Consider the following 25,455-nt stretch of genomic DNA (forward strand, 5'->3'; position numbering starts at 1 on the left):
ATGGGAGAGCAGTGATACACGATGCTGCGCGCCAATAGTCCCTTCATTCTGTTCTCACTTCTTCCCTTCTCCGTGTCTGGGTGCACCTCCACTCCGCCCCTCCGTGACGGAGCGCAGGCGAGGAGGAACATCCAGGCGCCCCACCCGGCTACATTCCCCTGCTCTGCCCTTCCCGACACACGCACACCCTTCCTCTCATCCTTTCCGCTGGGAGTCGGAACTGCTCGAGTGTGTGCCTTCCTCCTCCTTTCCGTTCTTTTGCGCCGTGAGAACTCGCACACAACACAGACAAAGGCAGACGCAGAGTCGGAAGCACTAATTTCTGCATCGGAGGTGTGAGAGGCCGTATCAGTCCTGCCGCGGTGTCGCCTTGCCGCCTCTTCTTTCCTGCGTTCGCGCTGCGAGAGAATCCTCTGCCTCTTTCCTGCGTACGCGCTGCGACGGAATCCTCCCTTTGTGTTTACGTTTTGTCGTCGCCGTCAGTCAGTCACCTTTTGCTACAGTAGCGATGGGCTACAGAAACTATACTACGGCAAAATTCAAACTCAGTGTCATTGAGTTTGCCAAGGAAAAAGGAAACCGTGCCACCGCAAAGCCCTTCAACGTGAACGAGAGCCACGTGCGGTATTGGAAGAAGCAGAAGAGTTCCCTCCAAAATACCAAACCTGGAAGGAGGGCGTTCCGGGGACCAAAGAAGGAAAGTTTCCTGCCGTGGAAGAAGAGCTGTTGAAGTATGTTCGACAGATGAGGTCGTCCTGTCTTGCCGTGTCGTGCGAGATGCTACAGTTTGAAGCAAGGAAGATTGCGCACGAGAAAGGGATCCCTGCTGCGGCATTCAAGGCGAGCAGAGGCTGGGTGACGCACTTCATGAGACGCCACCAACTGTCTCTCAGACGGAGAACGACCCTTTGCCAGTGGTTACCACAGGACTATGAGGAGAAAATTGTGTTGTTTCACCGCTTCGTGATTGCATTACACCAAACGGGGAACTTCATCATGTCCCAGATTGGGAACGCTGACGAAACACCACTGACGTTCGACATGCCGCCCAACACCACGGTGAGCGAGAAAGGCGTCTCGTCTATGCCCATCAAGACCACTGGCTGCGAAAAACAACACTGCACGGTGATGCTTGCCGTGACAGCGGATGGCCGCAAACTCCCGCCCTACGTCATCTTCAAGAGGAAGACAGTGCCCAAAATGAAGCTGGAGGCCCGCATTCACATCCGTGCACAAGAAAACGGGTGGATGAACGAGGAGCTGATGCAGGACTGGATCGACACTGTCTGGGGCAAGAGACCGGGGGCTTTGCTGCGACTGCCATCGCTGTTGGTGCTCGACAGCTTCAAAGGGCATCTTGTGGAGAGTGTGAAGGAGAAGTTGTGAGACATGTGGACCCACCTGGCCGTTATTCCGGGTGGCCTAACATCTGTCCTGCAGCCCTTGGATGTGTCAATCAACAAACCCTTCAAGGACTACGTGCGCAAGATGTATGTCGAGTGGATGGCCAGCGGAGAGCACAGGCTCACTCCCACTCGGAGGATAAAGCAACCGCCACTGGAGACGGTCTGCGAGTGGATCGTGGCAGCGTGGGACACGGTCTCACCCAGCATCGTGGAGCACAGCTTCAAAAAGACGGGGATGTCGAATGCACTCGACAGAACTGAGGACAATGCGCTTTGGGAGGGCAGTGATGGCGGCCGTGACGACGACTCGGAGTCGGATTTCTCAACGAACGATTCCGACTAGACCACAACCAGACTGCACTTTTGTAGGTACTTTTAACTGTGTACTTTCAACTACTTTTCTGTGTACTTTTGACTGTGTACGCGTTTAAATAAACGAGCATCGTTCGCTTGTGCTATCATACTCGATTTTCTCTTATTTGTATAGTCTGCGTTAGGACCGTTTACACATTATTTTGGACTTTTCGCAAAATACCCGCTTAATTTGCGCACCCCCTTTTTGAGGCCCTAAATTCGGGAAAAAAAGTGCGCAAATTACGCGAGTAAATACGGTATTCCCGCTGTTGAAAAGAAGGGCTCACCGACTGCAACACAAATCGCACCTGCTACTACGCGAGTTTGTTACAAACAACCACACTACAACGGATGGCCTTGGTAGTGCTGATAATTTGGTTGATACCGGCTATGGCTGCACTTGGTTACCCGATGCCAGCCGCAAAGTGCCTCTTTTGGCACCACCTGGCATGCTAGAGTCCACTTTGCTATCTAGCAGCAGCCGTGCATCGAGCCCACTTGACAAGCGCTTGTGTGACAAGGACGCAATTTGGTGATCCCTCCTCTGCTTGCCCCTCAGCAGCACAAGCGCAAGTGGCTCAGTGGCTAAGGCGTTGTGCTGCTGAGCACGAGGTCCCGGGTTCAATTCCCGGCCGTTGCGGCCGCTTTTCTGATGGAGGCGAAAAGCGAAAAACACCCATGTGTACGAGATTTCGGCACACGTTGAAGATCCCCAGGTGGTCAAAATTAACACAGAGCCCTCCACTACGGCGCGCCTCATCGCCTGCGTTGCGTCACCGTGTTAAACCCTACAATCAATCAATCTGAGTCTGAGTGTAGGGTTTAACGCGCCGACGCAACGCAGGCGATGAGGCGCACCGTAGTGGAGGGCTCCGGATTAATTTTGACCACCTGGGGATCTTTAACGTGCGCCGAAATCTCGTACACACGGGCGTTTTTGCTTTTCGCCTCCATCAGAAAAGCAGCCGCCGCGGCCGGGAATCGAACCCGCGACCTCGTGCTCAGCAGCGCAACGCCTTAGCCACTGAGCCACCGCGGCGGGTTACAATCAATCAATCAAGCACAAGCGGGGCCCCGAGTGAGGTTCGACTGCCCCGGCCACCCCCACTTACCATGGGCTTGAGGGTCTCAGGGGCTCCCTTGACGGCCCCAATGTAGGTGGTCTCCATGGCCCCAGGGGGCGCAAATCCGGCCACCACCGACATGCGCTTGAGGGCGCTGCTGAAGTGGAAGCGGCTGAATATCTTCAGGCCGGGGGCACGGCCCTTCTTGGGCACCACACAGTCACCTGCCACATTGGAAGGAGGAAAAGGAACGCCCAAAGAAGAGATTAGCGACCTTGTACAGTCAAACCCCGCGATAATGCAATCCCACAACTACGAAATTCCCGTGGCAACAAAATATTTTTGGATCCCCGGTGAACGTCCACAGAAAACCTGTACTTAATACCTCTCGGCAACGAAATGTTTTCGGACAGCGATCCCGCATTAACGAAATTCGCTGCAAGTCCAGTCGGCAGTTTGTCTACCAATTTGAGGCTAATACCCTAGTTACATGGCGGAAGTAACCGCAGTTACGTTTAACCACGGTTACAAAACTTTAACCGCGGTTATCGCAAACTGCAGTTTTGGCTGTTACACACGAAATTCCGAGTGTGTCGATAGCGGTCACTTGGTTGTGAACGTAACAAAAATAAATTAACAAACTTTTAACCTGACGATAAAAACAAAAGAGAAGCAGTGTAGACAAAAGGAAATATCGTTAAGACAGTTGCTTCAGATCCAAATGCGATGCACTCGCACGTGGTGAGAGAGGGGCTTCCCCAACGGCTCACAACCAGCTTGGTTTTCTCGGGTCGGCTTGGTGTTGGGAACTTTAGACTTAATTAACTGCAAGCTGGCTGAGGTAGCCAAGCTCAGTTTGCGTTAACCATGGTTAGAGGGGCAACCGCAGTCTCATCTGTCGTGTGATGCAGTAAACTGCAGTTTTGTTTAACCGCGGTTTGCTTAACCGCGGTTAATTGTGCCCGTGTAACTAGGATATAACATTGTCCAAAAAGTGCTCAAATGTATTTATTGCGGATTTAGATTGCGTAAACTTCTGCCACAGCATGCTTGCATGGCTGCCGCCATAGTTGTTTACAGAATAAAACCCCATGCAGCAGGCAGTTGTGGAGGCAGCCTTGCAGCGACACCCCCAGAGGGCAACACACGGTGACTCACAGCACGACTTTGGCTTGGGCTAGGCTAGCTGGCAACCGCTGAGCACATAGCTGAGCAGCACGCGTGCGTTCGTTGTGTGCGTGGCGATCGGCATGTTTGCTCTCGATAAGATGCCTCTGCCAGCCCAAAAGTGGGAGTTTTTATCGCTACAAGATAAGGCGGCCATCATTGCCCAAGTCAGTGGCCCAAATGGAGAAAGGGAGAATAGCACCTAGAGTTGGGAACTGTGCAGCTCACTCTCTAATATTTTGCAAAGCAACGCCACCAATCAGAGCCACACACGTGCGCAAATCAAAACAGTGATGGCTGTGGCCTTTTCAGACTTCGACAAAACGGTGCTCACTTGGTTTTGTAAACAGCAATGGAACAATGGTCGTGGGAACAACGAGGCACCACTGTCTGGCAAAGTTTGTCAACAGAAGAAGTTGGACTTCGCTTGTATGCTTGGGCATGCTCGGTGCCGGAGACCAAGGAGAAAAACGTGCAGAGAAGACAAACCTGCGTTTGACACGATTCAGTCGTTCTTAGGCGCAATGAACAACCATTTCTTGTAGTGTGAGAGCTGCGCCGTGAGGTTGCGGTAAGGCAAGGCTCGCCAAGTAATATAACTGACTCCCAGAAATAAATATCCGATTCGGGGGCAATTTTCCTGTCCGTTATGTTACATTCTCACAGCAACAAAATTCTCGCAAAAGCGAATTTTTGGCTTTCCGTGGGTTCGACTGTAGTGGCCTTTGGTTTGACCACAGCTGAAACCACTTGTACCAAACCTGTAACTGTCATCCCGAAATCACTCGTTGCATCCACACTTCTTAATACTCCATGTACCGTATTTATTCGAATATAGGTCGACCTTTTTTTTCCGAAAATGTGCTTAAAAATTGAGGGTCGACCTATAATCGTGACCGAAGAACCTCGACCTATAGTCGTGATCAAAAATGGTGAGCGCACCGAGCGATCCGTTTCTCCGCCGCGCCCGGCGCTCCTCAATTTGAGGCGGCAGCGCCGAGCATCTAGAACAAAGACAGGCAAGAAAATAAAGGAAAAAATAACAAAACAATCAGCGTAAGAAAACCACCCACAGTCACTGCCGGCTATCGTGCATTACCTGCGGCCGAATCGGACACGAGCGAGCTGACGTACTGGCTAGAGAGCCAGATTGGCTTGGCTTGGTGTCTTCGGAGCCGTAGCGCGAGGTGGGGGTAAAGGCGACTTTCGCCACCTAGCGTAGCCACCTCGTGAACGGAACGGTTGCCTGCTTCGCTCGCTGTCTCTACTATCTCCCGTTCTCCGTTTCATGCGCTTTCTTTGTGTTTGCTTCGTTGTGATTTCCGCACACAACGCTTTTCTGCGCATTTCGCGATGTCACGTCGGACTTTAAGCGGCGGGTGATCCTGTTTGCTGAGAACTTGAACAACTGCGCCGCTCAGCGAGAGTTAGTCGTTAATGAAAAGCTGATCAGGGGATGGCGGAAACAGCGGGACGAACTTTTTACTTGTAGGGGACTGCGTCGTGCGTTTCGTGGCTCTCGAGAAAAAACTCCGGCTGCACGTGGAAGAGGAGCGTGCAAAAGGACACCGAGTGTCCTGCGAAGATATTCAGACCAAAGCTCAACAGTTAGCGCTGCGAGGCGGGATTGGCCGTTCAGCCTTCAAAGCCAGTCGGGGGCGGGGGTGGGTAAAGAACTGCGGCGCATGCGGCGCAAGTTCCGACGACGACGCAGTGTGTGGCTCCGACCAGTGAGGTGACCACGTTGTAAATAAATGGGAGTTTTAAAAAGTTTCCTCAAGTTTTTTCTTAAAAGTATAGGTCGACCTATAATCGAATATATTATTTTTTTTTCGGCGAGTTCAATTTTTAGGGGGTCGACCTATATTTGTGCTCGACCTATTTTCGAATAAATACGGTACTCGTGTAAAAGTCATACCGCCATTTTAAAGGGAAAAAAATATGGAAAAAAAAAACTCAGTCCTAAGAACTAAGTCTCCGTTGCCACTAGATGATGCTAAATAGTTTTCCACCAACAACGCTGCCAACCCCACTCAGGCCAGCACCAATATCTCTTTATGTGGCAACTCTGCTCAGCTGTGCTTAAGTAAGATTTGGTGGCATTTCGCCTCTGTTTGGGAGAAAAGCCACCGTTAGGGCCAGGGGTGATGGGCCAGCATCCGAGGTGGTTTACTACGATGCTTAAACTGCAAGTAACTGAATATGCCGGGGGGCACGGTAAGCGAACAGGTGGTCATGGCTTTAACACGTACGAAAAGTGCGTGCAACGTTATGTCTAACAAAAAGAAAACCTTGCTGCAACAACCATAAGCTGAAAGGTATTCTGCGAAAAAATGTTCAAGTTTGCAAAACAGCAAAAAGAACTTGTCTTGAATGTTATCAGCACATGCTGGGACAGCCACTTGATATCGCCCGAGAAGATGCGCGTGAAAGCACTCGGCATTTCTCACCATGTGGGAATCCCGCTAGCAAAATTCAATGAAGTCGGGGGGTGGACCGTAACTTCTGGGTCTGTCGCTGAACCACAATATTCCAAAACCTTCTGATCGAGAACGAAGGCCATCTGCTCAAGTTTCATTAGAAGTTTCTGCCGCACACTGTATTCAAAATGAACACGCTCCCAAAAGTGAACTTCCCTCAGGATATCACTGTACGTGTTCGAAAGGACTGGATATGTCCGACGAACTTGCTTTCAACTGGATAATGACTGTCTGGGCAAACAGACGACGAAGTCCGCTACAGCGGAAGCCCCTTCCAGTGGCAAACAGCTTCAAGGGGAGCTTGACACATTGCTTGAAGGGCCCACCACTCCAATGGATTTGTACGCGGCCTCTGGAGGACTGATGAGTGTACTGCAGCCGCTCAACGTCTGTGTTAACTGGCCGTTGATAGCAGAATGGATGGCCGCCGGTCATCGTGAGAAGAGCTCTTTGGGGTGCTCTTCGCTGTGCGTAGAGCACCCCAGGCACCCCAGCCAAACAAGGCATCGCTGTGCGTAGATTTTGAGTGCGTGGCATGCAGTGTCACTTGACAGCCTTACGAAAATGGGAATGAGGACAATCACCACCGGAAAAAGGTGGGAGATTCGGCGAGAATAAAAGCACTTAAGCCATGCCACCTGAGCCTCTCTCGCTTCTCTGCTGCAGTCACGGAAACAGCATGAGGCTGTGGCGGGCAGTCATCAGCCTTGATCATGTAAGAGCCGTACCCAACCAAAATTCGAAAAAAACGTACAATTGCACACAGAAAGTGAAATCTTTATAGCGAGACCTAAAGAGCAAACACTAATGAGAAAGCCAAAGCACTGGGATGTTGGTGGTGTGCATTTAATTTCCCAAAGGCCCCAATTCTCTCCCACTTGTGCAGCACTGACCCATGCTTGATCAAGGCATGGTTCAGCAATAAGTGCAGGCCGCCCCTGTTGGAGAAAAACAGGTCTGCAGCTATCACAGACGAGCACATCTGCCCAATCTGTGCGTAATGCGTAAGGCAGATGCCAAAGAGCTCACATTTTCGGGCCACCCCGGCATGAAACAAAACACTGCAATGAGTTCCCAGCACTGGTTTCTTGGCTCTTCAACCTGCATGGCCCAACTCCCCTGTACGCCCTCCTTCAGTTTCCCCACATTCCTCTTCCCCTGCCGCACCTGTGGACATGGTGGCACTCGGTTTCTAATGGTAGTAACCACTCTTTTTTCACAAACCTCCTGCTCTCCCTGCGGCGTTTTTGTCTTGCTGCCTGGCATCAGCTTTCGGACAGGATGCATCATTTGAAGCTCTGTGTGCATACGATGTGCCCTCCTAATGCAGATACTGGAAATGCATACCATAGTTGGCCATTTGCTGGGAAAACACCCGTCCATGACACATGGCGGCACCCTCTGGGCATAGGGTGTGCGCGGTGCGGGAGATTCGGAGAGCGTGGGCGAGCAGTGCGTACGAGAGTGAGTCCTAGTAAACCCCGACATCGCTGTAATCGTGCAGCGTTCATGCACACGTTGCTTGTGCACAAGACAGAAGGAAGCCCCTGCTTTGATGCGTACTGTGCGCCACATTCATTTGCTACAGCGAAGTGTTCCGTGGCTACGATTGCGCAAAACAAACAGGGGCTAGGAAGAAAACACGAGGACGAGACACTCCAAAACTGAAATTTTATTGTTTCGACGAAAGACCTATTAACCTACAAAGCAGTTTTGTTTTGTTTGTGCATCCTAATCAGACTTCAAAAGAGATTGTGGAAGGGTTGTCTATTTCTAGGCACAAAAACACGCCTGTCAGTCATCCAGCCGTGGCTTTGCTGAATAAAAAAATGTTGCTGCTATCATCTTGTATCTAATGCGTGGAGTACTACACAAGTTTTTGGTGTGCCCTGTAAAGCATTTTTCGTGATGATGTTGCACCGTTTTGTAGGTATATAGGTCTTTCATTGAAACAATAAAATTTCAGTTGTTAGAGTGTGCTCGTCCTTGTGCTTTTCTTCCTAGTCCCTGTTTGTTATGAGCTATCGTAGCCACGAATCCCTTCCAACTAGGACGGCTCGCTGTGAAGCGAAGTGTTCCCTAGAGAGCTGTGGCCATTACAAGCCTGTACTTGCATAATCACCAACGACCACTAATCGTCAACCCAGTGCAGAGCCCATTCCTCCGGCCTGTTCTCCAGTGAAGTTCTGCTCTGCTCCTTGCAAATACGACTCATCCCGACCGGGCAGATTGCTGCCAAACATGTACCGAGACGCAAGCCGTAAACTCCTCCACGCGCCGCACCAACCTTGAAACATCGGAGGAGGAGTAATGCTACAAACTACCATGCAGTTACGGGTCTGCGTACCCCAGTTTCCCAGGGGGACCCAGGGGGAGGGACAGAGGCAAAGCACGCACCCTTGGTGAGATTCCAGTCGATGGCAGTGAGCGTGGCCTTCTCCAGGGGGTCCCCCACCAAGCCGTCGTCCAGCTGGGCCAGCGACTGGCACGACGCCAGCACCTGCACGCTCTCGAGGGGAGCCTCCGACACGGGACAGATCTCGGGCCGGTCCCTGCACGATTTGCGGAGGAACAAGCATCACGACGACAGCCGCCACTTCCCAGAAGGGCTAGCTGCTCGAAACAAGTGGCTCGACAGCTTTCAAAAACCGCGGATGCACCCCTGGGCTAATCGACCAGATTTAGGGGAAATGTTCAAGGTGGAGTAGTCTTCTGCTAAGGCAAATTTGAAATCCACCTGAAACCAGGGTGAATTTTTCTTCAGCAGCAAAGTTCCTGATTGGCTCTTAGCTTTCCTTCGTAACTGTATACAGCTGCATTTCAGGTGGATTTCTACATTTCCTTGGCACCCCTGGGCTGCCGCACTTCGGCGGCCCTGCAACGAAGCAAGGATACACTATGTGGCATAACGCCCATTGCAGCGGGTGCAAGCGAGTGACTGGATAATGTGGCAACCAATGGTAACGCAAACAACACAGCTTTGCAGCTGCAATGCCAAGCAAGACAATGGACCTCTCCCTGTATGTAAACAACGTGACGTCACTAAGCGCACGTGCGCGATGGGTGGCGCCTACTGGCAGCCGCGAAGTGCGGTGGCGGTTGGCAGAACGCGCCTGCGCCTAAAGCACGGCCTGGCCGCGCGGCACCCGAAAGGAACCATGTGCCATTGGTTCGGGCCGTCACTGGCTTCCCACATTGCAGGTGGGGGTCTAGCTATCCTAGCTGTGGCCGTCGCACCTCCATGTAGCTTTCCGCATCTACAACCTCCGCAACACTTTCGTTTACCGTACGGTCAACTGAAAGGCGACGCTTTCGGATAATCAGTGCGCGGCAGAACAGCCTAAACAAGTCATTCTGAAGGTTGGTGCTGTTGCGATGCATCCCAAAATGTTTTTTTAAGATTCTTTGTGTTCGAATACATACCAAGGAAAGCTAATTTATTGTTGCTTTCGAGGTCCGCTTAAGCTAAGCGCGGTGCCTAAGGCAGCTAAACGCTCCCTGTTTTTGGTCTCTTTGCGTCGCCCGGAGATAGTAGCGTACACACGATGATTTCATGTCGAGGGGAAAAAGGAAAGGTAAAGCATGAAAGGATTAAATAGTAAAATAAGCAGCAACGAAACAAAAATATGAAGAGCAAAAGGCAAAAATTAATCCAATAAAAATATCGCGATGATGTCGTTCTCTACGTGATTGACCGATTGTTTTCTTACCTTTACCCTAGTGAAATCTCAAAATGGTTCATCGTCATTGTAACATAGGAGCCACATATGGTTAGTGCGTATATCTTGCGACAGTGCACTGAAATAATTTTCGGCAGTCATTATTTAATGATAGTTAAAGTTAGTGTCCTTGTACGCCCGCTGCATACGCCAGCGTCGGGAGGCCGCAACAAATGAATACATTCACTGAGTCTGTTCGCTAAGGGCAAACACATTTTTCGAGTCGCGTGAGCGGCCCATCTCGCGCCGAAGGCACGATGCTACATGTGAGCACGGCAAGCATCTGGGTTTTCCCGCATCCTCAAGACAGAATATAATTGATCAAGGTAAAAATTTATTCTACTTACAAGCAATGAATTTCGTTCATCTTGAACAGATCCCCCCATAACAAAAGACCAAACTTGTCGTTGTCAATCAGGCGGCTATCGCGGATCCCTCGTCGAAACATTTATTTCGCGTCACCTAAGCAGGTTAGGCATTCATTGTGTTTTTAATACAGTGCTCTGCCTCCTCAAAACATGACAATATTTCGCAGCAAGAAAATTTCCGTCTGCCCCCTACCCCGGCCGGCACTATTTCACTTGACCAAATTTCTGCTCGTGCTGCATGATAGCAGATGGTTGATAAACAGCATCATTTCATGGCAGGAATCAGCGCGGACTGCCAATGTAGATGGTATGACTGCACTTTGGAGAACAGCAGAAGTTCGAGAATGGGAAATCTTGCTATGAGTAAGAGCAGACCATGTCGCTGCTTCGGCTGCCAGCCTCTTCGGCACATTGCGCGCATCCACAACACACGCCGAATTTACCTCTTTGGTGACTCCGAAAAGTCTGATGCCGCTGATTTTGCTCGGAAAATTTGCGTAGCCGAGAGCACAGCAGCCTACCGGCATCAGAAAAGCCAACACGTAAACAAAAATTCCACTTTTGCGCGCGTATAATGCAGCCTCACTGCATACGCGCCGCGCACCAGTCCGAATGTTTTGCCAACCACCCTCCCGGCTACACCCAGCGCGTGCGCCAGTGATTTCCCTACACCCCCCCTTGGGGGTGTGTAGACCCCCCCTAGTTTTCCTGACCCCCCCTTGAATCCCCAAATTTCACTCTTGTCAGTCCTTGTATGGACCTTTTTCAGTATGGATCTGCGCATGCGCGGGCTGCCCGTCTGCTATTCTTGGCAGTAGCCTCGGGCAAAATAAACAAAAGTGTGCCCCCCGAGCTTGCTGTTAGCGTTGCACGTATTTATTTCCTTTTTTTCGACAGCTCGTGGAAAGTTCGTATGTGCACACAAAAAAGGCTTTCAAAGTCTTTCATGTATACTACCTAAACATTGTTTCAAGAACTCAAATTTCGTCACTGGCCCTGGTAACAAGTTCGAAAATGTCCTTATACGTTGAAAAATGGCGAGACATTAAAAAAAACTGAATACGGACCTTTCATGGTAAAAAACTGAATTTCTCTAAATTTGTTTTTTTTCTTATATTGAATAGAAAGCACCGCCTCTCAGGTGTATGTGTGTGTATGTATATATATAGATATATATATATATATATATAAAATGAAAAACGTACGTCACGGGGATGAGCGTTTGGTTAACAGACGTCTATTATTTAACTAGTGGGATAAAAAAACAGCTTTTCTAGTTTATGACCCCCCCCCCCAGAGCCATTGAGACACCCCCCCCTTGATTCGATGACTGGGGAAACCCCTGGCGTGTGCTTTCCGTGACGTCACGGCCGCCGCGTGACGTACCCCTGGAGAGGTCCATAGCCGCCACATCCAAAATCACTGAAACTAGGAAAGTACCGGCAAAGTACTGCAATACTTTTCTGGTCATGAAATTCCGCCGTAACGCTATGGGAGAGCTTCATGTGCTGCCTGAGGAGGCTGCACTGCAGCGATGGTGTTGATCGAAGGGCAGCCAGGGAAGTGGTCGGAGGGCACTCAGCAGGGAACAGACGCTCACCGTCGTATGCAGTGCGCATTCGATTTACTTGTTGTGTGCCGCTAAAATGGACTTGGCATTTTGTGAGTGCCTAAAAATTTTTCATGCTGTTACTGCGTTCCTGCCTGCCGATCTGGCTACAGAAGAAACAGCGATAAAGCGTTGCTATTTCACTCTCCTTCTGACACTGATCCGTGCGCGAGGTTGAAGCATACCATTCCACGAAAAAAGTTAGCAAAATGAGCTTTTATTTACTGCCCGTCTGCGTATGTAAAAAAACATTTTCACTCCGGCTTGGCGAATGTGTCGTGAATGGAGATAAATTGCGCACCAATGTGTGTGCAGGCACTGTACAAAGCATACTCCACAGCAACTGAACTACTGCTGCAATTGTCGGTTGCATGTTACATTTTGTGGGAAAAACAGCAAAAATGAATCACTTTTTTAAAGTGCCCCCAGGATATTTTTACTTGCAAAAAGAATAAGGCTTTGAGGACATTGGTTCACGCATAATGCCCAGCGAGTGAAGGCGAAGCCATGCCAGGGAGAGCTGCTCTGGAAATGTCTATTTTTTCAGCATTGTCTTCTCTTTCTGTTTTCTTTTCCCTGAGGGGTGGGGAAGCGGGAGATGGTGGTCACTTCGTTATCAGGGACATTGCCTGACTGTAAAAGTAAAACCACCGCTTTTTTGTTTTGAGGGATTTTGCTTTTTTTATCACCTGGACAACCTTTGTTTCTGGGGATTCTGGGGGGGAGAAATAACCTCGCTTTATAAAAGGCCTCACCCTCATATGCCTACGTATAACCAGATTCCTTCAATGCCTTTCTGGTCATGATCACGCTATGGGAGAGCTTCGTACGCTGCCGCGCCGCGGCACTGGTGTTGATCGGAGGGCAGCCGGGGGCGTGGTCAGAGCGCGTTCGACAGGGAACGGACCATGGAGTAAGATAAAACAGACGCTCGCCGCCTTATCAGCAGTGCGCTTTCGCTTTACATGTCGTGGGCCGCTCAAATGGACTTATCATTTTGCGAGTGGCGAAAACAGTTGGTGCAAACGGGCATGCTGCTACTGCGTTCCTGCCTGCCGGTCTGGCTACAGAGCAGCAGCAGCCACCCGATGCCCTCCGATCCGCGGTGGCGCCACTCGCGGTGGCCTTTGTCCCCAAACGAAACTTGGGCGCAAGTTTCATGACCAGAGAAGCATTGAAGGACTCTGGTATAACTATGTAAACTATGTTAATATAATACATAAAATAGATATGTATAAATGTGAATATATAAATGTTCGCTGTGAATGAGTTTCCGTGAGCGCAAGCGCAATCAGGCCCGTACAAAGCCGAGAATTATTAAAAATACTCCAACTGCCGTTCCCATTCTAAACTTGAACTCTACAACTACCTAACTTGTTTCCATCAGAAACCAGAGGCCCTCGCGAGAGTAATCTTTGTTTTATGTGTTCAATAATGCCAATGACTTCAGCGTTTTGAACAAGAGCACTATGACAGTGCACTATGACAGCGCACTGCACCTAAAGGATGCGTCAAACGAAATAATTGAAGAAGCTGAGTCCGAAGAGAGCTGGAAATAAATATTTGTCCACCTGTGCAAACTGTTCCTTTCGCACCGCGTCCATACGTCTCCCCTGCTTTACACACGGCGTTCAATCCCTGCAGGTGTCAGAAATCAGTTCCGCATGTCATTCACGACATCCCGGAACCAGCCCATTCATCACAAGCCCACTCATCACCGGAGAACTTGTCATAGGCTCACCCGTCGCACCGGTCTTTACGTTCGATGCCATCTCGAGATAAGAATTTTCAAAGAGGGTGCCTCTTCGTCACTTGGATTACGTTGCACCGCAACAGTGTGAACAAAAGCCTTAAGAAGTGACCGAAAATTGTAATTGTAAGCGGGCCTGAGGTTGGTTTTGACAAAGGTAAACTCCTTACGGCTGTTGCTTGGGAGAAGTGGAGAAATGTGTGCGACCGGCACTTGTGTGTAACTACATCCACCTCATTGCCAGTTAAAAGAAGATGTTTTGAACCTCTGCGATTAAGGCCAAGTCATTCAGGCTTCTGGCACGTGTGAATTTTTCATAGAAGCAAACAGGCAAACAGCGCCATTTCGAGAGCTTCGACGGCCGTGTTGTGAAATATATTTGCAAGATTGAGAGCTGCAGCTGGGAAACGCAATGAGGAGGGCGGTCAAATGTCGGGAAAAAATTTACACCATCTCAGAACCCAACTCCCCATAAAGTATCCCATGTGTTGGGACATTTGAGAAATTTCTCAGATTGAAACCGAGATGTCAGTCGACAGTGTCAAGCGCGCGTTCTGCCATATACGGATTCCCCACAAGGTCTGTAATTATAAGGCTTTCCTGCCCGCTTCGTTTTGTAGCAACAATAGAGGGCATAATTACCAACAACGAATTTCTATTGAGAAAGTGCCACCAAAGGCGGGCGCAAATTCTGCCAAGCGCGGCTGCCCGCACGGAGCAGCGGCGGCTGCCCGACGCTCTCCGATATGCGGTGGCACCCCTCGCGGTAGCCGTTGTCCCCCAAACGAAACCTGGGTGAAAGTTTCATGACCAGAAAAGCATTGAAGGACTCTGGGACCCCCACCAGTGGGCGGTGGATGGGCAACATTGTTGTGTTGTTGCCAGATTAGGTTCAGCGCTGCAAGCGCATTGTCTGCGACACATATAAATCGCTGCTCGCGCGTGAGAACTTTCCTACAGCTGGCAGATTGCCCCTTTTCTGTGTAGTTCCGTGTAATTTAAAAACCAAATAAGAAACAGGCGGCAAAACAGCATTTTTTTTTCACGGTAACGATATTAATGCAAAGGGCACGTAACACGTTTTCCTGTGCACCGTAAAGTCATCGGGACTTCGTGCACTGTGGAGTTGTGGGCGATTGGTTTCTCAAGCACTTACGTTACCACGCCTATTCAAATCGATCACTGCTGATCGATGATTTATATTGCCTATTTCGACATGTTGTAGTCATTTCTCGTGCAGCTAATGCGGTCAGTGGTTAGTCTAGGCAGTGCCCTTTTAGAAACCGTTTAAATTTTCCCGCTCCGGCGACATGGAGATTTTTGACGGCGTTTTTTGCGAGCTGAGGTGCGTGTGTTTTTGAGGAAGGGGCGTGGCTGCTGCCCTTGAGAAAAAAGCATGCAGATCGTCGCTAGGCTGCATTACCATAATATTTTTTTTGTCAAAAGGCTCCCGGCAAGTCAAATACCAAATAATGCGCCCAGCTTTGTAGTCCGACAGCGTTGAGAGGTGATAATTACTTGAAAATGGCCCCAGCTATTCACTAATATCTTTGGTTCGGAGAAAGGGCAGCTTCATTCTCCCAAAGCTTATTTCTGATGGTCCCCCGCATGTCTAGCAAGTGTGCCTGCCATTTTCAACCAGTTTCCAGAAGTTTCGGTTTCGTTTTTGCATTGCGAAATTCATATTTGGCGCTACTACGCAGTTACCCAACTACAAGCTCATTTGCCATGGCGCCTCCGTTGCCCGCTACTGCTCCTCAAAACAAGCATGCCGCTCGCGCTTCCACTTTATCTCTGCCTTGCTTCTGCAATAAGAGCTTTCGCTGAAAGTCAAACGATAACACCAAGTCGTCGGGTGTCAGTTCAGACGAGGAGAACGCTTCCAATCGGCGTTGAACACCGCCAGCTGTTCACCGGCCAGTTTTGGTTTCATACGAGGGTATTTCCGGAGGTCTAGTGTCGCTTCTTAGTAGTACTGTCTATTCTGACAGTCTCCAACAGCCTTGTATTTGTTTCTCTTCAAAATTGTTAGGTGGTGCTGCAATGTAGTAGGCTCGGAGTGCTGAAGTCGTTTCACAGCCCGATGGCGGCTTGGTGGTGAAAGCTTGCTGGGCTTGATTCTAGCGCATCGTACCTTATTCCTGCAAGCAAGGCTATTATGGTGAGTCAGAACATGATAATAAACCGCAAATGAAAGTTCTGACTGATAAGTGATCATCAGAATGTCAACAAACATCCACCAGAGTTTGGTTCTCAACTCCAAGTAGATTATTTCACATCGCTTGCTTGCCTTCAATATTGTGCCGGTCATAATCATTGACAAGGCGTTTTTACATCACGTGGAGGCTAATTTGGGCCTTTAATAATGTCAAACCACCAGATTTCTTCTAGAGAACTATCCAAAATAGCAAAACTTGAAATAGAGGTTGGGCTTCACCACATGGCACGGGCACCACGCGGGCTAACATTTTCTTTTATATCTGACAAATTGTACTGCGAAACAATTTTTTTTCTAGGACGGGTTTTTGAAATGTCTAACTACGAAATATATATTCTAAATTTTTTCTACTACTGGTGGTTTATTGCACACAACTTATGTTTTCTTATTTTCTTCGACGCGTGGACAGAAATTTCGAATTCGATAATTTTTTTCGCAATCATTATTTAGGAAAACATTATTAAAACTGGTGTCGTTGGAAAGCGCGTGGAATAATATGCATTTTATGTCACTGCAATGTGTGCCTAACCAATATGTACAACGCAAAAAAATGTTTTGTTAGACCCTTAAAAATTTGCCAATTTCCCGCGGTAATGAGAGAGTTAAGGGGGGACGCGGGGATCAGATTGTGAAAAGTGACCAAAAAATCATTTTTTCGGAAGTCACATTTTCGGACTGCACGTGTTATATTCTATGCGTTCACAAAGTTTCCCCGCCGCAAACGATCGCGAAGTGCCAATGAAAAATATTTATTATATCGGCTGAGGTGGCAAAATATTTCCTCAAAATGACAAAAACACGACAATTTTCGCAGCGCTGTATCTCCGGAACGACGCCACCGGGCGCCGCCATCTTGGTCGCGTTAGATCGGCCGACTCTTCAACTTTCATTTTACAGTCGCTCCTTTTGTTATCGCTGGCTCATAAACGCACAAACGGCAGAAAGAGAAAGGTAGTGAAACGAAGAAACCGATTATTGTAACACGCAGTTGGCTGTCCGGCCACCTTTTTTGATACGGCTCTCTTGATTGGGCGTCGCCATGACAGCAAAAACATGGCCGCGGCGCTGCTGCGCATTTTACGCTGAGTGCGCTCCGCCGATGTTTTCAAAGTTTTCCGGTCGACTCGGTTGCAGTTTACTCGTTTTATCTGTTGCAGTACTGATTACAGTTATTGCGGCGATAATGCTTCAGGTCGTGTGCCAGATAGGGAAGTGTGCAGCTCGAAAGATGCATTGAAAACGTGCCGTGACGTCGCCGTGGTCTGTCCTTGAGTGGGAAGCGCGGTCCGTGCGTCTACAATTGCGGTTCGTGAAGCGAACTTTTGGTTGCATTGCGGTGTTATAAAACGCTGAGTTATTGCTGTATTTCACAACAAGCTCGCGAGCTTCGAGAATGGAATGACCGACTCGCCAGAAGTGGCAGTGCACGCTGCAGACGCTAGGCACGACATGTTTGGGCAGCGGCCGATAGCGGGATCGGTTGCTATTGCACGCGAGTAATAATAATTGATGTACGCAAAGTGGCCAACCATAGTAAGGTTACCTAAATTACAATTGTGGGGAACAGGTGCGTAGGGGATTGATTGGAAGAGGTGGGGGGGGTGCAATGAACCGTCACCCAGCTTATTTGAAAAACTTTTGCCGTGGCTCTAAACTAGTTCGTACAACGAAGTCTGGGATTACAAAATTATATTTTCAGTGTTAAATTAGAAAAGATGCCGTAAGGCTGCAGCGTTTTACACTTCGATATTTTGATTGGGTTTTCTATTTTTGCAATGTTTGCAATTCTGTTGTCTATTTTGCAATGATTGAACAGCATGGTGAACAGCATGGTAGGTGAACAGCATGGTATGCTAATAATAATCAATGTTGTAATTGTGTAAAAGAACTATATTCTGCTTTCAAATAGCTCATCTTATGCTTGTGATGCCCAGATATAACTTTTTGACTCTGAACACCCTCATGTACTAAGCTGTAGCTTCAGCAAGGTTATGACACCCAGAAATCTGCTGAAAGTCTGCTGGCACATTCATATAAAACGAAACCATGCCTTACTCTTCATTTTGGAGACAGCCATGCATTAGGCATACATCAAGTAAAGTATAGGTACCCTAGTAGCCCATAGCGAACTTTGTGGTACACTAGGTGGAAAACTGGTGCTTCTGCCATCTGAAGGCCTGCACATGAAAACCTTCAATTGGCCAGGAAGGCCTCCCAGATGCACCAAATCGAAGGGCAAAGGTCTTTGACGTTGTCCCCAAGCAAGGACAGCAAGGACTATGATGCTGGTGCCGTTTGAAAAATCGTGAAGTCTTCGTAAACTTTAAGAGCCGTTTTCTCAAAAGTGCGTTTTGTGAGTTCTTCGTTGCTCGTGGAAAGGATAACATGGCAACCACTGGGCGGATTTTGACACTGTCTGTTTTATTTTGATCCTTGAAGAGTTCTGCAGGGTATGACTTTCTCAGATTTTCATTTTAGGGACTAGTTATTTTTTTTATGTGACATTTACAGCTGAGTCAGATGTATACTACTGGGTACAGGAGAAAATAATGTTCTCTGTAAAAAAAATTCGAAGAATGTCATACCCTGTAGTGTTCTTTTGACTACAATTGAAAAGTATTCTGAACTTCCTACCATATGTCCATACCTTGCTAGGCTTTCCACGAGCAGGCAACATGTACACCTCTGTAACACAAAAACTACTGAAGGTATCATCCTGAAATTTCAAATTTCACCATTTGGAGCGTTTTTCAATGCACCTACCAAATTTCATTACTCTATGTCAAAAAATAAAAAAGTTTGCTCCGATCCCCACCTCCCCCCTTAAAATTGCACACACTGTTAGAGTGAACATCACCTTTATCACAAGCTGGTTATTTTTACTGAATGGTGCCAGGTCCCACCACTTTTATCTGGACAGTTTTCAAACTTGCAGTGGTGCCTAGGGTGGGTATCAACGAACATCTACGTTATGACTATGCTCCAGTAGCGTACACGGGATTACTTTCCGAGTTCCAGGCCGCATATCAGTGAACATTTTTGCTACGAGTATGCGCCAGTGGCGTACAATGAATTTCTTTCCAGGTTCCGCTTCCCCTTAACTGCCGCTTCCCCTTAACCTTGAAGTGTCCAAAGTAAAGGTTGTCAGATTTTGTAGTGGGATAAAAGTTTATCTTTCCAACAGCTAAAAACAAAATGTTCAAGAAGCACATCTATTTGTTATCCCTGGGAGCCTGAAAGACGGACAGTTGGGAAGACGAAGTTGTTTTGCAGTTAGCACTTCGCATGTACCAGCAGGTAGAACGGAAATACACATTTGACTATGACGATCGCATGTCAATATTCTCAGTGCCAGCAGCGAGGTTGCTTGCTTATAAATGGGGTAAATTACCAATATTGTGCAGTTAAGCAGCGTCAGAAATCAAACCTATGGGTTTATGACACAGCTAGGGCAAGGCAATAAAGAAATAAACTGGTAGCCTTACTCTGGTGGGAGAAACAAGCTCAGAAACGTCACAATTATTTTAATCCCTACTGCAACTAACAACAAGTTGAACGATGGTAAATATGAATACTATGATCAGTTTTCTTTATATCCGTCGCTTTAGTTTTCTAAAATGTAAGAAACAGCCCTAATTATTTGTCTTTTTTCACTGCGAACTGCTACTCAACCAATGATCGGACATTAAAAAAATGTGTTGAATGGGACCTCATTTTTCCGAGTTAGAACAAAAATAATGCAACAAATGTTTAGCTTTCTAGAATACTCAGGAATTGAATGCCATTTTGTGTAAATATCGCGAAAATTGAGAAACATGATGTTTTTAAAATGACGTCGAAAAGTGGGCCTTTTTTCAAAATTTTCATTTTTTGTCGCATTTCACGAAGCGGTATTTTGGTAAATTTTCTTAGTAGGGCATTGAGCAGAGTATGAGGTGTTCAGCAGCCCCTCGTAAACACGTCTCGAAAACTATACGGGTGAGCCTTTAGGGCGATGTGTAAAAAAAATTTTTTTAGGTGTGCCACTTTTGAACGTCATTGCTCTCGCTACAAAGTTTGGGAAATATTTTCTCAAAAAATATAAATATTGCAAATTCAATTTTCTCAAATCGGGCAGAAAAGTTTGCGAATATTCGTTAAAAAAATTAGGAAAATTCGGAAAAAATTTCACTTCGTTTTACAGGACCCCAAAGTTGCCACACCAAGCAATGTGGAAAGTAGCCCGGACCAATCGCGTTCTAAATATCTTTTTATTAAATCAACGATGGTGTTTCTCACTAAACTAATTCCAGTTCCATGGTGAAGATACAATACTATACACAATATTAAAGTTTCATCTCAAACAAAAAATGGTCATGGCACCACTTTGGTTGTCCTTATCTGAACACACCCTACATGCTAATCGCCCTCTACTCGCCATGGAGCTGTCCTCACTCAAGTTGCTTGCGGCTTCACATTCGTTGTCGGCCCGCAGCACACCATCTTCCGCGCCATCAAGGCACTGTAAAACTTTTTTTCCCACACCGGGAAACTTTTCTTTGGGGCCACGAAACACACGAGGATCCCTGTTCATCACCCAAAAACATCTCGCACGCAATGGGTCAACATTGAAGTGCTGCCCAGCCACGCGGTTTCCATGTGCATCAACGCATGCTCCACTACATTCAGTTTCAAACGGGCTGTGTAGCTTACGTACTAGGCCATCGTACGGCGCGCTCCAGGAGCACAAAAAAAGGTAGGAACACAGCTGAACAACAAAACCACTGAGCGTAATAGCGACATCGCGGAACAGCAAGAGCAGAGGAGTGCGGAGTATGTTTAGTGCTTTGTTCGCATGCCGCTAGAACCAGCCGGTAGAGCAAAGAGCAGGGAAGAAGTGCAGAGTACGATTTGTGCTTTGTTCGCACGCCGCAACGTTTTTATGGCTCAAGAAGGTCCATTTTGTGTTCAGCAGGTGGCGCTACGCAAGCGCACAATTTTAGATGCGACTGCATCTCATTCACTCGCCTTGTCCCTCCATACGGCGTTGTTGTTGTCCGTCCACACCCCTCCCCCATTCTCCTCGCCGCGCGAGCTGCACTCCTCCGCTCACCCCCTCTCCTCTCCGATAGCGAACACTATCTCGCGAGGGGCATTGGATTGGATTCGATTGGATTGGCTTGGATTGGATTGAAGTGGATTGTGTTGGCTTGTGTTGCGTCATAGCCGCGCCACATTGCGTCATAGCCGCGGCAGGGGGTTCACGGCACGTTTCACGCGATGGGAGAATCAACCTAACAGAAACAACAACGGAAGCCCCTATGCGTCGCATCTACCCAGGGGTTCCCGCGAGGGAAGGTGGGAGTTTTTTTTTTTAATTGTGAGCCACGGCATTTGAGCTCACGTCTCCAGCTACCGTTGAGATTTCTTTTTGTTGGAATGCGTTTTTAGCATTTATGAGCGTATTGTAGTGTGATAGCAAGTTGCTTCAATCGTTTACGGCATCAGCAATCGTGCTGAGATAAAAGCATATTCTCGCTGCATTTTCTATTCAAAGTTACAAAAAAGTAAATTCTCAAGAAGAAAAGTGGGGGGAGGGTTCACTTGCGAGTGGGTTCATTACGCGAGTAAATACGGTACTTCTACAACTAAAATTTCGTGCCTGAATCTCCAGGAAACTTCAATACATTGAAATTTAAGCAAACGGGACTTCATTACACAGAGGGTGAAAATACATGGTGTGCATACACTTGAAGTTACAAAAAAATTCCGTGGTTCGTTATATCGAGGGTTTCGTTACATTGAAATTCGTTACATCAAGGTTTAACTGTACGTAGAAACAAAATTTCTATCAGCATTAGCTACAAAATGCACCGAGTCGTCCGATTTTCCTGGTGCGCGTTTTGTGAAATTGTTGTGAGAGGGAACCCCTTTGCAAGTTTCACGAGCCACTGGGGCATACACGCTGACGGTGTGGTTCACTTGATTGAAGCTTAGTTGAGTAACACTAAGTATCTTCCTGATGGCGTTAGCGCTATCGCTAGTGATGATCAGGATATTCTTGAAAGGCTCGATCGTCGTCATCATGCCTGCTGCTTCTTCAGATGTGAGACCTGCTGTTAGGCTTAGTAGTCGGTGTAAAGCCAGGGGCATCACTTGACTGAGTTGGAGACTTCCAGCCGCTCGGAGAATAAGTTTCCGGGGCTTACCTTGATTGGGTTGTTGTACCGGGTGATTCCACCCATCCTCCATCAGTTGGTATCGCATGGTAGGGTCTTGAACCAGGCCAGCGCTCGAGACACGCGATTTAGAGCAGTGGAACGCGGGAAATTTAAAATGATTTAAGCAAACCTTTGGCGTCTTTACCTTGGGAGGAGCGCGACGCAAGAGGAACAACATGAGAGGTGAGCGGGAAAGCGAAGGGAGGCATTTACTACGCAAAAGCCGATAAAGACTATCGTCTTTTGACGGCATTTGCAACGAAAGGAGCAGATACGCAGCCAATTTTTTTTTTTTGCGTGTACATATAAAAAAAAGGGGGACAGGGGTCGAATGCAGCATATAAAAGCAAGTAAAATGGGTGCGAAGTTCTTTACTGCATCTCGATTAAACCTGGCATAAACTGCGTAGTCGACTCCATACAGTAACGTTTGCGCCTTTGACTGCTTCAACCGTCCCATTTCGTCAGTAACACCCACCTCAGTCCAACACGATGTAAATACAGAAACAAACAATTGTAAAGCCCTCCGTTAAGCCCCCGCACAGTCTGGTGTCTCCTGTGGGGAGAAATCTGTCCCGTTGAATCCTGTGTATCTATATCACTTGTTGACTCCCTTCTGTTGCTGCAGCCAAAGGCACAGCACCTTGGCCTTCTGCTATTTTTTTACATTGTGTTGTAGCACCTAATGTAATGAAAAGCCATGCATGAAAGCTATGATGGAATTCGACTGCCGCATGATCCTAGCCGCCGCTCACGCGGAGAACCGAGCAGATGGACCGAGAGTGGTCGCCCCCGACCACGTGACCAAAACGGGCCAATGAACAGCGCGGATCTGTGCGGTGGCGGAGAGAAAAGGATCGCGGTACTTTCCAAGTTCCAGTGACTTTAGCCACATCTACTACACATCTGCACCAACTTCCGGCGGCGCAGTGGAACGCCGATCGCGGCATCTGCGGCATCCTCATGGAGACCAAATACTATTGGCTCCTCTTTACGACCGACGTCACCCGACATGTCCGGAGCTGCTGTGAATTCCAGCAGCTTGTCAAAAAAGCATGCCACCCGTGGTTATGCTGCATTACCATCAAATTTTTTTATCAAAGGGCTCCTAGCAAGTCAAGCACCAAATAATGTTGTCAGCTTTGTAATCCGACAGCACTGAGAGGTGATAATTACCTGAAAATGACACCAGCTATTCACTGATCTTTGGTTTGGAGAAAGGGCAGCTTTATTTTGCAAAGCTTATTTCTTAAGGTCCCTCGCGTGTCTAACAAGTGGATCTGGCATTTTCAGCCAGTTTCCAACAGTTTCGGTTTCGTTCTTGCATTGCGAAATTCATATTTGGCGCTACTACGCAGTTACCCAACTTCAAGCCGATTTGCCATTGCGCTTCTGTCGCCTGCGACTGTTCGTCGAAAGATGCACACTGCTCGTGACTTCACTTCGCCCACACCTTGCTTCTGTGATAACAGCTTCAGCTGAAAGTCCAATGATAACACCAAGTCATCGGATATTCAGACGAGGTGAGCGCTTCCAATCGGCATTGAACATTTTCGTTTCCTTACGAGGGTATTTCCTGAGGTCTAGTGTCGCTTCTTAGTAGAACTGTCTATTCTGACAGTCTCCAACCGGCTTGATATTGTTTCTTTTCGAAGATGTTAGGTGGTGCTGCAATGTAGGAGGCTCATAGTGCTGAAATCTCTTCGTAGCGCAACAGCTGCTTGGTGAAAGCTTGCTGTCCATTATTCTAGCGCATCACACCTCGTTTCTACAAGCAGGGCTACTGTAATGAGTCAGAAGATGATAGTAAACTGCAAATGAAAGTTCTGACGATAAGTGAAGATCAGAATGTCAACAGGCATGCACCACTGAGTTTCGTTTTCGACTCCAAGTGGATTTCTTTGCATCACTTGCTTGCCTTGAATCTTGTGCTTGCTGTAATCATTGACAAGGTGCTTTTACATCATGTGGGGGCTAGTTGATATCTTTAATAATGTAAAAACCACCAGATTTCTTTTAGGGAACCCCCCATTCTAAAATTGTGAAATTTGTAATAGAGGTTGGGCTTCACCACAAGGCATGGGCACCAGACGTGCTAGCATTTTCTTTGATATCTGACAAATTATACTGAGCAAATCAAGTTTTTTTTCTTGGACGGGTTTTCGAAATATTTACCTACAAAATGCACATTCTTAATTTTCCCTCCTCCTGCTGATTTTCTGTATACAACTTCTTTTTTGTATATATCCTTTAATGCCTGGACAAAAATGTTAAATTTGATCATTTTTTTCGCAATAATTATTTATGAAAAAATGGTTAAAACTGATGTCGTTGGAAAGGGCATTGAATCATCTGCATTTTATGTCAATGGAATGTGTGCCTAACCAACATGTTTAGCACAGAAAAAATGTTATCTTAGACCACTAAAAACCTGTCAATTTCCCACGGTACCGATGAAACAGATGAAGCAGTGACGGCTCACCAATCACTTTCTTGCTGGGGCCATATCCCGTCCCTATATCTTGTTTGTTGGCGACCAAAGTAGCCCCCAGAAACACGACTGCGTGATTTTAGCTCCATCTGACCATAACACTTCAATGATGTGCACTTAGCACACTGATGACTCCGTTTCCAGTGTTCTCTCCACTCTGTCACCGCTAACATTGTGTAGCGTGAAATTTGTATGTTTTTCTCCTTGCCTCTTTCTTCAGTTGAGAAAACCTCTCTTGTGGCTGAAATGGAACTTAGTGAGTTAGCAAAGGCTAGTTCTTTCAATTGAAACAAAGCTGCCTTTGGCCTTCCTGGCCTCTTTATAGGTTGCATTTTCAGTCAATGTGCGGGGCTATTTTCGTTTTTTTTTTTTGCTGCAACATAGGGATGCGAATGACACGCATGCAAATATGGCAAGCCACACTGGGTACTCTGAGGTTTCTCCGGGCTGTTTTCCGCGTAATCGCAAATGGGGAGAACGCCGAGACTCACTTGATGCCCGCCACACCCTCGACAACCAGGCTGTCCGAGGTGAGAGTGCCGGTCTTGTCAAAACAGCAGATCTCCACCTTGCCCGCAAAGGGGATCCGGAAGGGCTCCGTGCAGAACACCCCTGCATCATCATCATCGG

General features: G+C 47.7%; 1 protein-coding gene across 1 annotated transcript in view; it reads right to left on the reverse strand.

Annotated features, from left to right (window-relative positions):
- The window catches only part of LOC144176121 (endoplasmic reticulum transmembrane helix translocase-like), a 141,554-nt gene that overhangs the window by 82,399 nt on the left and 33,700 nt on the right, over positions 1-25,455 (reverse strand). The window contains exons 10-12 of the mRNA XM_077705196.1: positions 25,317-25,437; positions 8,869-9,023; positions 2,873-3,048 (exon numbers count right to left, since the gene is read on the reverse strand). Of these exons, the coding sequence (XP_077561322.1) occupies positions 2,873-3,048; positions 8,869-9,023; positions 25,317-25,437 (452 nt within the window). The remainder of the gene's footprint in view (positions 1-2,872; positions 3,049-8,868; positions 9,024-25,316; positions 25,438-25,455) is intronic.

The sequence above is a fragment of the Haemaphysalis longicornis genome, unplaced genomic scaffold (genome assembly GCF_048455015.1).
Source record: "Haemaphysalis longicornis isolate Haplotype H1 unplaced genomic scaffold, Haemaphysalis longicornis Haplotype H1 scaffold_1, whole genome shotgun sequence".
In the NCBI taxonomy this organism is placed as follows: domain Eukaryota; kingdom Metazoa; phylum Arthropoda; class Arachnida; order Ixodida; family Ixodidae; genus Haemaphysalis; species Haemaphysalis longicornis.